The 14,749-nt window shown below is 44.7% G+C and overlaps 1 protein-coding gene across 2 annotated transcripts in view; it reads left to right on the forward strand.

Moving 5' to 3' along the window:
* The window catches only part of Map3k20 (mitogen-activated protein kinase kinase kinase 20), a 159,395-nt gene that overhangs the window by 103,854 nt on the left and 40,792 nt on the right, over positions 1 to 14,749 (forward strand). Inside the window, exons 11-12 of one of the 2 annotated variants that reach the window (NM_001398994.1) lie at positions 5,805 to 5,940; positions 9,484 to 14,620. In NM_001398994.1, the coding sequence (NP_001385923.1) occupies positions 5,805 to 5,940; positions 9,484 to 9,858 (511 nt within the window). In that variant the 3' untranslated portion in view covers positions 9,859 to 14,620. Of the gene's footprint in view, positions 1 to 5,804; positions 5,941 to 9,483; positions 14,621 to 14,749 lie in introns of those variants that run through there. The other variant, NM_001398993.1, reaches the window with a different exon arrangement.

Genomic DNA, 14,749 nt, shown 5'->3' on the forward strand with positions numbered 1-14,749 from the left:
AACCTGTGCCACCTCTGTGGAAATCAGGGTGGAGATTCCTCAAAGAGACAAAAACTGAACTTCCATGACTCAGCCATACTCCTCAGTGTTCCATTGCTATGAAGAGACATGGTGACCATGGCAACTCTTATAAAAGAAAGCATTTAGCTGGGGCTGCCTTACAGTTTGAAGGTTTAGTACATTCTCATCTTAGCCTGGATCAAGGCAGCACACAGGCAGATAGGATGTCAGAGAAGTAGCTGAGGGTCCTACATTCTGATCCTCAGGCAGCAGGAAGATAGAGCCACTCCACTTGCCTTGGGCTTTTGAAGCCTCAATACCCACTCCCAGTGATATACTTCCTTCAACAAGGCCACACCCCTTAACCCTTCTCAAATAGTGCCGCTTCCTGATGATTAAGCACTCAAATGTATGAGCCTAAGGGGGCCATTCTTAATCAACCACCAGAACACCCAAAGGACAATGTTAACAGATCACTAAGACACTTGCACATACATGTGGCTCACTGCACTCTACACAATAGCCAGGTAATGGAACCCACCTCGGTGACCATCAGTAAGATAAAGAAAATGTGGCATACCCTTATGCAGTTATGCCTTATTTCATGCAGTTGTAAATAAAAATGAAATCGTGGCCTTTTCAGGAAAATGAGTAGAACTGGAAATCATTATGCTAAGTTAAATATGACTGACAGACATCGTGTGTTTTCTGTTATATGCAGAACCCAAGTTTGTGTGTGTGTGTGCATGTGTGCATGTGCGTGTATGTCTGTATGAAAAACTGGCTTGGTGGGATGTATATGTAATCCGCTGGGGAGGCAGAGACAGGCAGATGCTCAATGGCCAGTCAGCCTAGTCAAATCTGTGGGTTTCAAGTTCAACAAGAGACCCTACCTCAAAAATAAAGTAGAGAGGGATTGAGGAAAATACCTGACACCAATCTACTGTTTACACACATGCACACACTTGCATACGCACACCTACCAGTGCATACCCACAAGAATAAACCACAGCACCGTACACACACAAAATAAAACTACCTGTGTAGTTTATAGTACCTCTGTATGGGTTGCAGAGCTGAAAAAAGATTCATGGCTGAAAGGAAGAACTTTGAGTGAGGTGGGAAATAGAGAAGGCAACAGAATGTGTGGTTCAAACATCACAGGCAAGGACTGGCAGGAGGTTAGTGTGGAGGACAGAGGGCTGAGGAAGCAAAGAACAGGTGAGCACACAGTACAGTGACTCATGAAAATACGAGGAGGGAATGCACTCTTTTACATGCTAACTTGACAAATTAATTTAAATTTAATTAATTAATTAACTTAATTTAATGGAGGTCAAGTGGCTAATAAGCACATGGAAAATCTTCAGCTTTACTTAGCAAACAAGCAAAAGGGTGAATAACTCATGATATTTTTCAGAATTTCACACTATATGATTTTAAATGCCCTAAAAAAATGTACAAATGCTTTGCCCCAGAAGTCCTGCTACTATGGCTTTATTATAGGGCAAACCAATGGGGAGGCTTTTAACAGAATGTGTGGGGACTTGTTCAGACAACCCTGTTTAGAATGCCAAAGCTCGAGACAGAAGTTGTGTAATAAAAGAACTGCTTTCAAAAAAGGTGTCCCCACGCCTAGCAGGGTGCATCCTACCCATGACTTCTGATCAGTGGCTCTAAGAAATGAGCTTAAAATGGAAGCTACAGGCCCCTTTATTCAAAATGGCGGCAGTAAAGAACCAGTGCACAGCAATGCGCATACCCATGCGCACTGGGAAATGCCGCAGAGAGCCAGAGGGTCGCGGAGGGAGGACATTTTCCTATTTGCCATTTTTAAGAACTTTCTCATTAAGTCTGGATTAACTGAGTGATAAATGTAATGTTTAAAATACTTCAAAGTGAAAGCCGGGGAGAGTAGCACATGCCTATAGACCCACCTACTCAAAAGGCTGAGGCCAAAGGACGGCAAGTTCTAACCCAGCCTGGGCAACATAGCAGAACTCCATCTCAACATAGACAGACAAACCCCACACCTTGAGGATGGAAAATGACGAGAGCTGATACTAAAGAATGGGGAGGTACCCTGATAGTAAGGGAGCACCATTTCCCAGGGGCATTCTCAGGCCTCTCGGGAGCTGTTAGCGCTGCTCTGATACAGCGTGTGTGTCTCACCGGACTCTCACCTCAGAGTAGTTTGAGGCAGCAGAGCTATGGTAACTGAACTTGACAACTGGTTAAAGCCACAAGGGATGATGCTTAAAATACTAGTAATTAGGGTTGGGGATTTAGCTCAGTGATAGAGCGATTGCCTAGCAAGCGCAAGGCCCTGGGTTCGGTCCCCAGCTCCGAAAAAAAAGAAAAAAAAATACTAGTAATTGGTGATTGTTCATAAATTTCCTCCAGATGCCGTGCTTCCTTTGGGTTATCTTTCTCAATCCCCATAGCAGTCCCAGTCGTGTCCCAGGAGCTAACCTGAGGCCTCAGTGGCTTGGGTAACTTACCTGGGCTCACATTGTACTGCAGTGGAGCCATAATGAGGCCCACGTGGACGATAGTCCCCAGTCATCGGTCATGGCGGCTCTCCATTAATATGCAGCATTCTTTTTACCAGATTCCTTTCTTGCTCAGAAGCAAACTGCAGGGTGTGATCTCTTTAGGTTACCAATCAAGTGGAAAACTGTCATTCAGTGTACCACATTACAGAGAGACTGTCATGGGTCTTCAGATCGCCCCATAGTTCAAAGGACAGGACATTCTGCTATGACTTCCTTTGCCCCAACTTTTATCAGGGCTCAAATGGGAGTCACCATGAAGTGTGCATCCAGGCACGCAGAGACACTTGCAAGTGATGGCCACCTGCCCAAGCCTTCTCTCCACACAGGCAGACAAGACATCTAATTTAGAAAGTTAAATGATCCTGAAAGTCCTCTGTAAAAGTAGCTTACTGAAGGCCACTTAAACAGTATAAGGAAAGAGAGCTAACATGGGACTCTGCTCATCGAACCCTCAGCTGCTCGAGCAGTCGGAGCGGAACCTGGGGCCCCACACTTCTGCTTCCCGCTGTTATCACGTGTGACTGCACAAACCTGCAATGGTGTACATGAATGAGCCAAGGGGCCGAAATGGAGTGTTCAGGTTCTGCCTATCTACAAAACACTGCCGGTTGTTTTTTCCATCGTGGCCAAAGTACAGTCACTATGACATGCCTTCAAGAACAAAAGGCAGAGATCAAGAATGGATTCTTTGCAATTTGGGTAGGAGGACCCATCACGTGTTCATGCCACAACTTTTATACGCTCCTACTTTCCATGTAATATAGGAGCCATGTGGCTGTTTCCTCAGCCCGACCTGTGACTCCATAGTGAATCTGTCTAATGAAAGGATAGTTCCAGTTCAGTGCCTGAAAATGGAAAACTGATATTAGTTGAAACCATCCTTGGCTGGATTCGGTTGGAGAGAACCAGTTTCCAACAACTGGAGTTTTAGAATGGGAAGGTTTTCTAAATGCATCAATAGATGCATAAAACAAAGTCAGCAACAAGGGGTGGGGGTGCCTTTTCATGTCCTCAGGTTCAGGTCACTCTCCCGCAGCGTGCAGGTAGGAGCAATGCTGGGACTCGGGGCATACAGGACAGGTTAAGGAAGCTCAACTTCCCAGTGGGTTTGCATTTCTGCCACAGCCTTCAGCTTATTTAACTGTTGATCTGTTTTCCACAAGGGCTCAAAATCATAGTGGGCTCCCTGAGCCAGATTTTGAGATGAGGCCTTGGATTTAGTTACAAGCAAAACAGACTGCGCTAGCCATTCATCCTGACGGAAAGGAGAAGCTCCAGTGGGATCAGTCTCATTGGCAGGAGAGTTAGGACAAACTTACCAAGTGTCTCACAGATAGCGGCCCTGGCCACTCCACCACCAAGAATGCCTTGCTCTGTGCCCTGCTTCCACCCAGTGACCCTCTCAATGGCCCATAGTGGCTCTTTCTCTTTTGTAATGAAAGTTTACTCCAAGGAGTTCCATGCTGAGTTTTTCTCTTCAGTTCTCCATCTGAAAAGTTAAAACACAGTCGTTCATGAATTGGCATCATATTTTTGTCAGAAATATTAAGGATTAAACTTGGATTTTATGATAAAGTCATAATTCTAAGAGATTTCTGCTTTCCTGACTTTTCTTGGGGCTGCACTGTGACTTATTGTCCCTTCATGTTTTCTCACATGGCCCCAGTAAAAGGGACCAGGGTACACAGAAGCTGCACTGAAGCCTTCCCACGCCGAGGGGTTCTTCCTACAGGCAGAGAGGAGAACCTGTGGGTGGAGCCCCACCCCCAAGCTGCCCCTCAAGTTACACAAATCATAGGAGTGGACGGAGACAGCCACTTATTCTGTCCTTGCCTGGAAACACAAGGACAGGGTATCGCCAGCAGCTGAACTCTGGGGCCCATGCATCCTTCCACATCGAAGTCTCACCGTGAAGATGTAGTGTGCAGCACAGGCTTGTCTCAGCAGACAACCAGAAAGTCCTTGCAGGACACCGTTAACCTTCCTGTGTTCCTTTGCATGTCTGTGCATCACACACACACACACACACACACACACACACACACACACACACATGCCCTTTCCTCTCTCATTACTTGGCTCATGGCTCATGTGCAAGCTCTTCAGAAACTCAAGGCGGAGAACTTCCAGTTCTCAGAGCATAAATTTAGACATTAACATTGTGACAGCCCTGGAGGAGGAAAAGTTTGTACCAAACACCTTGCCAGTTTCAGTTTGTGTAAGGAACAGTTTCTGTTACTGGGCAGAGTGTCCTGAGTGGCCTAGACAGGAGGGAAAGAACTTCCTTTTAAATTATAGAGTCTAAAAGAGACTCAGAACTTCTCTAGACAAGTATCCCATGCTTGCTAGATTATAAAAATTATTTGTATGGGATTCCTGTGTGTGTAAGTGTGTGTGTATGTGCACTTGCACACTCATGCACACCTTTATGTGTTTCTTGTACTTTTTCTTTGTTTTTTTTCCTTCTGTTTGTTTTGTCATATACCAGTTTGCTCGTTTTCATTTCATCTTATTTTATTTTACAATCACTCTTCAGATGCCTGCTTATTTTCTGAGGAGACACAGAAAGGATGTGAATTTGGTTGAGGTGGGGGACTCTCTGAGGAGTTAGGGAGAGGAAAAACCATAATCAGAATATATTGAGAAATGTCTATTTTCAGTAGAAAAAAAAATGGAGAAAAAAATGCCTGTGTTTATGTAAATAGTGGAACGGCCAGGCCTCGCCAGCCCAGTCTTGTGCTTTCTCTGTGGTAGTCTTGAGCACCTGTGTTTTATTGTTCTCAGCAAACAGACCAGGAATTCTCAGGAAAAAGCACACGCAGAGTCAGCAGAGGAACTCCCAGGTTACTGATCCTCACCCAGCCACTCTGTGAGCAAGAGTGCCAGCTCGGTAGCCAGCTCTGCAGTGTACAACCTGGTGTCATTTTCCCATCCACAACACAGACCCTCCCTTAGTTTTAGAACTAAGATGAGAGACCCTGTGACCATGCTTTGTGAGCTGTAAAGCGTCTTAAATGGCCACTCCCAACCAGTGCGACCTCTTCGATGCTTTGTCAAAATGCTCCGAATTTGTTTTTCCCAACTAGAAACTAATCGTTGGTTTTGAAGGATAAGAGAGAGTCCGGCTACTCTGGCTGGTTCCTGGCCAATCTCAAAGCCCACACCCTAGCTTTTTCTCTGTTAGCCCATCAATGGACCCACTGAGCACCCACAGGCATTAGTGGAGACTTACTGAGTTCTTTCTCTCAGGTGTGAAATTGAGGCTACCCTTGAGCGGCTGAAGAAGCTAGAGCGCGATCTCAGCTTTAAAGAGCAGGAGCTCAAAGAAAGGGAGAGACGCTTGAAGATGTGGGAGCAGAAACTGACCGAGCAGTCCAACACCCCGGTGAGTCCCCCGCCTCGTGGCTTCCTAAAGCACTCCTCAGCCTTTAGGATGCTTCAGCAAGCATGCTGAGCATGACTGCATGGCCAGACTTCTCCCTGCCCCAACCTCCCCACCCTGCTCCTGAGAACCAAAGGCCTTCCTTGATAGTTAGAAATGTGAAACTCTAAAACGCCAGAGATTTAAAAGAAAATTTTCTCCTTCTGGATCTTTTCCTTCAGAACTGAATTTCCTTAAGAATTGCATTTGTATGTTAGAATTACGAGAGCAAAGTCAAATCTATTTCATCGTTGGGCCCTCAGAACACTGAAGGAAGGCTGTCCTTCAGCTTCGCCATCAGGAATGAATAATTCCAAGGCAGCCAGGAATGCCGTGGGTGTGTAAGAACTTAAGCACATTTTCTCTCTAAGGTTGAGCTGGTCTGCTGACCTAGAGGCGACAAGCATTAATATTTCTTATGGTTTAGAGCCACGAGTGTGCTCAGCACCAAATGGGGAGAAGGCTTCTCCTAGGGCAGGCAACCCACTTGCTCTACCTCTGGGAAGACCCTGGTTCTTTCCCAAGTCCAGAGGAGCGCTGACCACTCATGCTTTAACCTTGAGCCTAAGCTGTGTGTTAAATTGTACATCCTGTTCCATCATCCTTTAGATTTTAAACAAGAGTTACCTTTAGGAATCAAGTGAAATCTTAGGATTGGTTTTTCTAGGATTTTCAGTGGACCGTATCTGTCCACTTAAAATCACACGGAGTGGGAAATTCAAAATAAAGTTATTGTTAATACACCAAGAAAAAAAGTTAAATGCCCCTCATTGTGTCTTCCTCAAAGGCCTATCTAGACAAGTCTTAACCTCCATTGAGCAGCAGTAACAGGTTGCAAAATGTCTTCCAATATCTAAAGAGCAAGAGAGTCCGTCTTTATTTCCAATTCCTATGGAGACGCAATCTGGCACCCTCTCACCCCCCAAAATAGGAGAATGCATTTAAATGTTACACATTTACCCTTTTCAAAAATGACTTTGGTAATCCTGGGAATGCCAAGGTCAGAACTGAATTGCTATACCTAAGTCTGGCATGAGATATTAGAAGGGTACCTCACGTTTGTTAGCAAGTCCTGGGAACTTAACCAGACTCCGATAGGAAGGGTAAAGGGTGCTGTTTCCGGTTTAGGCTGAGTTGGTGCCAGCTGGGTGTAGGACTCAGAGCTCTGTGACAGAGCCCAGCTTCTTGAAGGCAGGGGAAGCAGGAGAGCACAGCCTTGTCCCTACATCCCATCTGCCGAAGGCTAGGAAGCTGTTTCCTTTCCGCTTTTTAAGCTCATTGAAACCTTAACTGTCAAGCCCTGCATGGCTCTACCCTTTCTAAATGTCTTATTGTCAAGAAAACTTTCAGCCGCTTACTAGTGTGTGCCTCAGAGCCTCGCCTTGGTTTACCGGCATCAGTCTTGCTAAGAAATGATGGCTGCCTCGCACGTTATTGCTGCTGGTAACATGGTTGTGTGATAAGGTGTAACATGCTACAGGTGCTTGGTAGGTTGCTCACTTGTGTTTTAACCCCAGAAAGCTCGTTTAAAGAAAGTGCTTTGCAGACCACCATCAAACAGCGGACAGCATGGTGCAGTCCCTGTGAGGTCCCCTCGCTTTTTACTTACGGGGCCTAAGGTTTCTTGTATATAACACTTGCTTTTAATGTCTCCTCTGCCTTGAGCTGGTGTTTCTAAGGGAGAGGAGTTTGTGCTCAGGTATTTTATAAGTAGCTGTTTTCTTTCATCCTCACTTCACCCTCTAGTCAGTTTTTAACTAGACTGCTGAGAAAAAGAAATCTTTTTACAAGGGCAAAAATGAGGCTTTTTTCTTCTTATAAGTAGCTTCATCTTAAATATGATAGTCTAACATTTACACAAGTGTATAAAAATACTGTCAAATTGATTTCAGGGGTACTAGTTTCCTTCCTAAAACTGAAACATTAAAGATCCTTGGAAGGATGAGTTCTCTGTGTGTAAATAGGGATGAAGCTTATTTTTAATTATTGCTGCAGCTTGATATAAAAACATTTTTAGAGATAAACTATTTAACAAATATTTAAGGAGCTCTTTAGACTCTATCATACTGTGAGAAGAGACCACTGCAGTAATAAATAAGTAAGCTGCAAAGGGTTTCTGTCAATTGAAAACCCGATTTTGGAATGTGAGAAGGGAGGGAATGAGGCCTTAGGGAGTGAGGCCCTGCTCCAGCAGTAAGGGCCGGAGGCTGGCCGGATGGACCGCACGCAGGACCTTGGTACTGAGCCCAAACTGCCCAAATTCTCCTCTAATAGAATGGGCTGGCTTTTGAAAACGTATCTCCAACAGTTACTTACACTGGAAAACTGGGCTTTCAAGATGGCTCTGTCACTAAAAGCACTTGCCAACCAAGCCTGAGAAGCCGAGCCCTGAGAACCTAAAGGGGTAGAGAACGGACTCCCAAAAGTTGTCTCTGACCTCTACACATGCGCCTGCGGCATGCATGTGCCTGCGACAATGATACAATGGTTTTTAATCTTAAAATAAGAGAAGTAACTATTCTGTACCCTCACACCCAGAATGCAAAGTTCATCCAAGAGTTCCCGTATTTGTGCATTATTGGTGAAAAGCAAGGACCTTTCTTTGCTTTGTCCTCAGACAACATAGAACCATTGTTTTTACACCCTGACAGTTTTGCCACGAAAGAAATAGGAGCAAAGGCTTTGGCTTAGGTAGGCTGTCGAAGGGAACTGATAGGGAAGAAAGTAAATTACCACCACTGTGACTATGAGAAAGGCCTCATAGACAAGTCCTACTGGAAGGAGACTTGGGTATCGGTGGCTACAGCAAGGAGACAGGCTAAGTGAATCCTCAACAGGTCCTCCCAGTTTCCACAGGTTCGCTATAGCCGACTTAAAGACAGGATCTCGAATTTCCTCCCAAGCCAATTATATAATAACATGAAGAAATTAAGCCCAAGTCAGTAAAAAACGGAAGTAAGGTCACCTTCAGAGTGCGCTCAAAGCACGGTCCCAGGGAAAGAGGTCGAATCAACCACATCCCCACGTCACCCACGCACGCACGCACGCACGCATGCACGCACTGCAGCCAAAGTGCTTTTATCCTTCCTCTGCGCTCTTCCTTGGATCTGGCTTTCTGATTTTTTTTTTTTTACTTGAGATTTAATCTCTGCCTCATTTCTTCTTTTTTTAATATATGGTTAATCAAATGTTTCTGTGTGGAAATGAAATTGGGGAAAATTAAGAGACATCCTGAAAACTATTTTATTTTAAGCAAAGCAGGGGCTTATCACTGGTACCTCCCTGTCTGTTTGCAATCCGGCTCAGTATGGTGCTTTGCGAGCTTTCTGTTACGATTCACCCTGCCACTCATAAAATTACGGCCAATACGCTGGTGTCAGGTCCGCCATTCAAAAGTCCTCATCGTCCACCTGCTGCGGGGTACCATCTAATTGTGTGGTATCTGTCCCTGACTTAAATTGGTACTAATTTCTCTTTTCACTTCTGTCCTTTCTTCCCCTTTGATAGCTTCTCTTGCCTCTCTCTGCAAGAATGTCTGAGGAGTCTTACTTTGAATCTAAAACAGAGGAATCAAACAGTGCAGAGATGTCTTGCCAGATCACTGCAGCGAGTAACGGGGAGGGCCATGGCATGAACCCAAGTCTGCAGGCCATGATGCTCATGGGCTTTGGGGATGTCTTCTCAATGAACAAAGCAGGAGCTGTGCTGCATTCTGGGATGCAGATAAACATGCAAGCCAAGCAGAATTCATCCAAAACCACATGTAAGAGGAGAGGGAAGAAAGTCAACATGGCCTTGGGGTTCAGTGACTTTGACTTGTCAGAAGGTGACGATGATGACGATGATGGTGAGGAGGAGAAGGACGTGGATAATAGTGATTGACGGCAGAAAGGAATAAGATCGAAAATGTTTTGTTTTGTTTTGTTTAGAAAAACAGAAAAAATGTATTATCTCAGTCTGTGCAAAAAGCAGCATAGGGAGGCAGAGCCCCCAGCACGGCGCCTTAGGCCGAGTTCATTTAGGGTGGTTTCCTCATCAGCGTGACTTTGCTTCTGCGTTCAGCAAAGGGCGGGGAATTAAGCTAAAGGCATATTTATCAGTGAGTGTGGTGCCTGGTTATAGAAATATGTGATTACATACATATCATGTTCTCATGTTCTCGAGCTAATGACATTTGGGCTTTTTCTTCTTAAAGCGCATGCTTTGTAGTTTGTATTTGACTGTATTTAAACCTTTGGCTCAGTTGGTTAAGAAAATGTCCATTTTGAACACGCACTTTGCTCCCCACTCCGCTCTGACACTCGACTCTCCCCAGCGTTCCAAGGTTTCTTCCTTGTACAGCACATTCTAATGGCAGAGGTGATTGGCAACTGTAAAATCCAGAAAACCAAAACAAAAAAACCTGAGGTGAGGTGAAAGAAGGTTATAACAAACGCCCCTTCAGAAATACCTTAATGCCAAGAATTTTCAATGCCAAACAGCACACGGCTCCTCAAAGTAAAACCCGAGTGGTGTTCTCAGTAGTAACATTCGAAGGAGAAATGCTCTGCTTTGAAGCGAGCAGCAGACGAGCTTGCATCCCCATGCTGGCTGGAAGCATCCTAACAAGAGCGCAGTGTCACCCTAGGCTTAGCGTGTCCTTTACACAGAAGCACATGGTCCCAAAGGGACGTGTCTAGCCATGAACAGGATGAGCAGGAGCCTGCTCTTTCCATACGATAAAGGCACTCTATTTCTTTGTTTTCCAGGGGTGCATAATAATACTACTAGATTCTAATCTGTGTGTAGGAAAAACCACACATAGGAAATAGGAACGATAAATTAATTATCCTTCTTAGACACAAGTACTCTCTGAAGGGGTCTTTCTGTTACATGTAGCCTCCCCCAGCACACCCACTTCCTTTCCTTTGTATTGTTCTCTATTACACTGGCTAGGGAAATAAATTCAGGTACCACTTACTATGAAGGCCAGGCCACCCAGAGACACTCGAAGAAGACTAATATAGCGGCTAAAACTTATTTAAACTATAAACGGCATATAAAAATTACAACTAGATAAAGTTAAGACAAAAGTCCTTATCAATCTAACTCAGAAATTGGTGTCATTCATTTGACAATGGAAGTTAAATACTCTTGGTGGGCTTTTCTATACAGAAGCTATAACCTCAGGTGGGTACGGTAGCTCATGTCATAATCCTGGCTCTCGGAGGCTGAGGCAGGACAGTAGTGGGTTTAGTATTAGCTATGTTGCAAGACTATGTATGAGCAACGTTGCAAGACTCTGTCCCAAGAAAGGACTAGATACGTGAGGTACGACGGGCCTCTAACCCTTGATGAGGACCGAAAAGTAGAATCCAAAGTGGAAAGTGTGCTACAGCTTTATCTGGGGAGAAAGAACAGTGGAATGTTCTGGGTATGTCTGCTGTGCAGTCCCAGGTAGACTATGGAATCTCTGAACCTGCCAGCCCTTCGCTACCCTGACAGGGATGCTAATGTACTTCAAAGATAAAGGTTCAGAAGTATGTAACCATGTAGCATAGCACCGGGCCATGGCAGGGCCCAGGTAGCACCAGCTATGGTTAACCGCCAAGTTAAGGAGACACTGAGAAGTGTGTTCTGTAACCTGGACCACTAAACTATCTATTGCAAATGACACTTGCTCGGAAGTATGAAGTTAAAAGTAGATGGCTTTCAGGAAAAATAAAGAGAGAAATTCTTAGAATGTAAACTACACAAACAGTTTAATTCAGTTGCCTTGGAACCTACGTGCCATGCCGGATCCACATGCGCTGGGTGTTTACAGACAGGAAAAGGCTGCGGAAGAAGACAGCCCACCCCGCAACCCCCATCCCGCTGAAAGTTGGAATCCTCGGCGCATGCGTACTCAGCACATGTAGTCAGGCTGCTCAAACAGAAAGTCTTAGATGGAGCAGAAAGGATGCCTAGCAACTCCTGATTTCCCAGCATGCTGTGGGCACCTGAAGGAGACAGTGGGAGGTGAGGGAGCCTCTTGCACTCCTGCCCAGGCAAAAATAAAGCCTCGTGTTCAACAAGCCTTCGCTGGGACCCACTGTCTACCGAGTTCTAGAGGACAGCTAGATGATAGACAGCCTTTGCACTCGTGGAGCGTGCATGCTAGTGAGCATCACAGAACGGTAAGATTCGCTAAGTGCGTGCTGGAAATTGAAGCAAGCAAGGAAGATGGGAGCTAGAGGGAGAAGTCTCAAAGTGTGCTCAGGAAAGGCCCGCTGTTACATGGTGATGTAATGTTTACACAGAGCCCAAGAAGGTGAAGGGACCTCTGAGAGGCCAGTTCTGCCCTATATGTAAGAACATAAACCTCACCACCCACTAAGCAAGAGTTGGTTTAGAACAGATAGATGGCATGGAAATAATGTATTTCCTAAATTAATACCTAATTCATATTCTATATAAAATTTTTAGTGCATTAAAAATTGTCCCCATCTCCTAACTGCTGCCGCTTTCTCTACCAACATTGCAGCTATGCTCAGCTCAGTCCTCAGTTATGAAGAAACCACAGGACTTAGGATAGAGCAGGAGCCTTGGGGAAAAGCTTCCAACTGCTCCATCTAGAACCAGAGAATATGCCATTGGCCATTTTACTTCTGCTCCAATTAGTGTTCATCTTGTGGCTTTAAAATGTACAAATATACCAGAAACCCGACTCAAATAAACAGGACCCCATAGAGTTCTCACACCTCCTGTAAAAATTCCTATAGAGCTTTAGAGTCAGTTAATTTTGTAAGAAATGTCTATTAGCTACATGAAGAATTTCTCACGAAGCCAATGTCGAAGGTTTAACTCACTTCTTAGATCAGTTTTTGAAATGACCAATTAATTTATCAGTGTTAGATTTTATTCCAGTGACCTGACTTACAAAGGAACACAATTCAAAAGTTAAAGAAATCCTGAAAAGAAGTGAAGGTTCAGAATGAGAATTAGAACTATTGATTGTGGTACTAAGTGTCAGTCAGACACCTTAAAACACTGCCTCTGACATTTCTTTACTCGTAAAGCTAATGTATAGAATTTGGGGGCATCCATAGTGGTTCTCAGCTGAGAAGTAATGTGACCTTGGCCAGCCAGCATTTACTGTAGACTGGTGGCATCCTGCTTGCCAGGGGCAGCCCCCTCTTGCAAAGGTTTCCATGCACAATCTCCGTACAGTTGTCCTGTCCCCACTGTGCTGCTCGTTAAACCTGACACATCTGCGATTCCAACTCTAGTTTTTTTTTTTCCCCCAAACAAAATCACCCACGCCTTCTTAGAACAATAAGGACGCCTTCTGCATGTCCGGAGGCTGCAGCTTTTTCTCAAATCACTGATGGTGGAAACGATTATTTTCCTTCCCCCACTTAAGGTTGGTAGCAGAAACACTACGACATTATTGTATCTGCTGGGGGAGGGGCGCTGCCCCAGCATGGTGACTCCACAGTAGTACAACCCTGGTGGACTTGCTGTCATGCTGAAGTCATGTAAAGGGCATTTTTCCTAACTTTTTTTTTTAAGCAAAATCACATTTTAATGGTTCACAATTAGCCAATGGGATGTGGTGGCAGACACCTGGCACACTGCTTTTGATGCTCTGAAAATACTGTTTGTGTTTTTTAACCAGTGCCTCTTTTTTATTAATATGCAGTGAGTTTGTTAGACTCTGAACACCAGCTGAGGTATTCACGCTTGATCCCCATTGAAATCAAAGGGACTAAGGGAAGGGGTGGCATCTAGGAGAGACTCAGACCCATTTCCCATCCAGTTACCATGCATGTATATGACTTTAGTTTCCATTAGCATGCCAAGAACTTCATGAAAGATGGTCTTAAAAACCTAGCCTGAGTTAAATATTGATACTTTAAGAACATTTTTCTGTCACACTAGACTTGGAGAGCCTTGTGAAGCCAGTCGAGCCTCACTGTACCACAGCACACAGTAAGGCGTAATTCTATAATCAGGCACCTCCTGCTGCTTTCGAGTAAGACCCGTTTTCCTGTGTAGACTAACACTGCAGCAGAGGCTCAACCCTGCTGGACGTGACGCAGCCTGGCTGCTGTCAGCACAGCATTCTGTGGTTGAAAAATGAGTGTCTATCAGGGAATCCTGGACAGGCCATGTTTTCTCAGACCCCAACTTTGTGGGCACTCTGTTGCTTGTGTGAGGAACTTTCTGGCATGTGGATAATTATTGCCAACTAGAGTTCAGGCACCCATGCAACTGTTTTGTAGCGTGTGCAGAACACCCTTAGTTCCGACACGACACATTGCTTCTGCACCCTGAAAACCTGCTATCGGAAAAGTTTCTATCCTTGGAGTGTGAGCTTTCAGTAGGAGGCCTCATCACTGTGTTTGCATAACAATCTTCTCGCCTCCACTCCGTTGCAATGTTATTCTGAGCAAGTCTTATGCCAAATGCCATGTACAATGTCTGTATGGAAGATTAAACTGTGCTCTGGTGTGGTAAGGCCGTTTAGTTGCCGACTTCGTAGTTGGAAGCTGATATTCCAGCACCGAGTCCACGATGTATTCAGAAATCCAAGTTGGCGTCGCACGTTTCATTCTGATGTGAACTTTTCTCCGCTTTCTTTTGTTCTAAGACTCCATTTTGCAATAAACGTTTTGACAGTAAATCCCTTTGTTATGTGTCGCTGTGTACATAAGATCTTTGTTAGACTGGATTCCCAACATCCTTTGAAGAAATCAGTGTCACACACATGCACACAAGTGCTTTTCTCTCCTCGAGTCTGATGGAGTATAAA

Source organism: Rattus norvegicus, chromosome 3 (genome assembly GCF_036323735.1).
Source record: "Rattus norvegicus strain BN/NHsdMcwi chromosome 3, GRCr8, whole genome shotgun sequence".
Classification (NCBI taxonomy): Eukaryota; Metazoa; Chordata; class Mammalia; order Rodentia; family Muridae; genus Rattus; species Rattus norvegicus.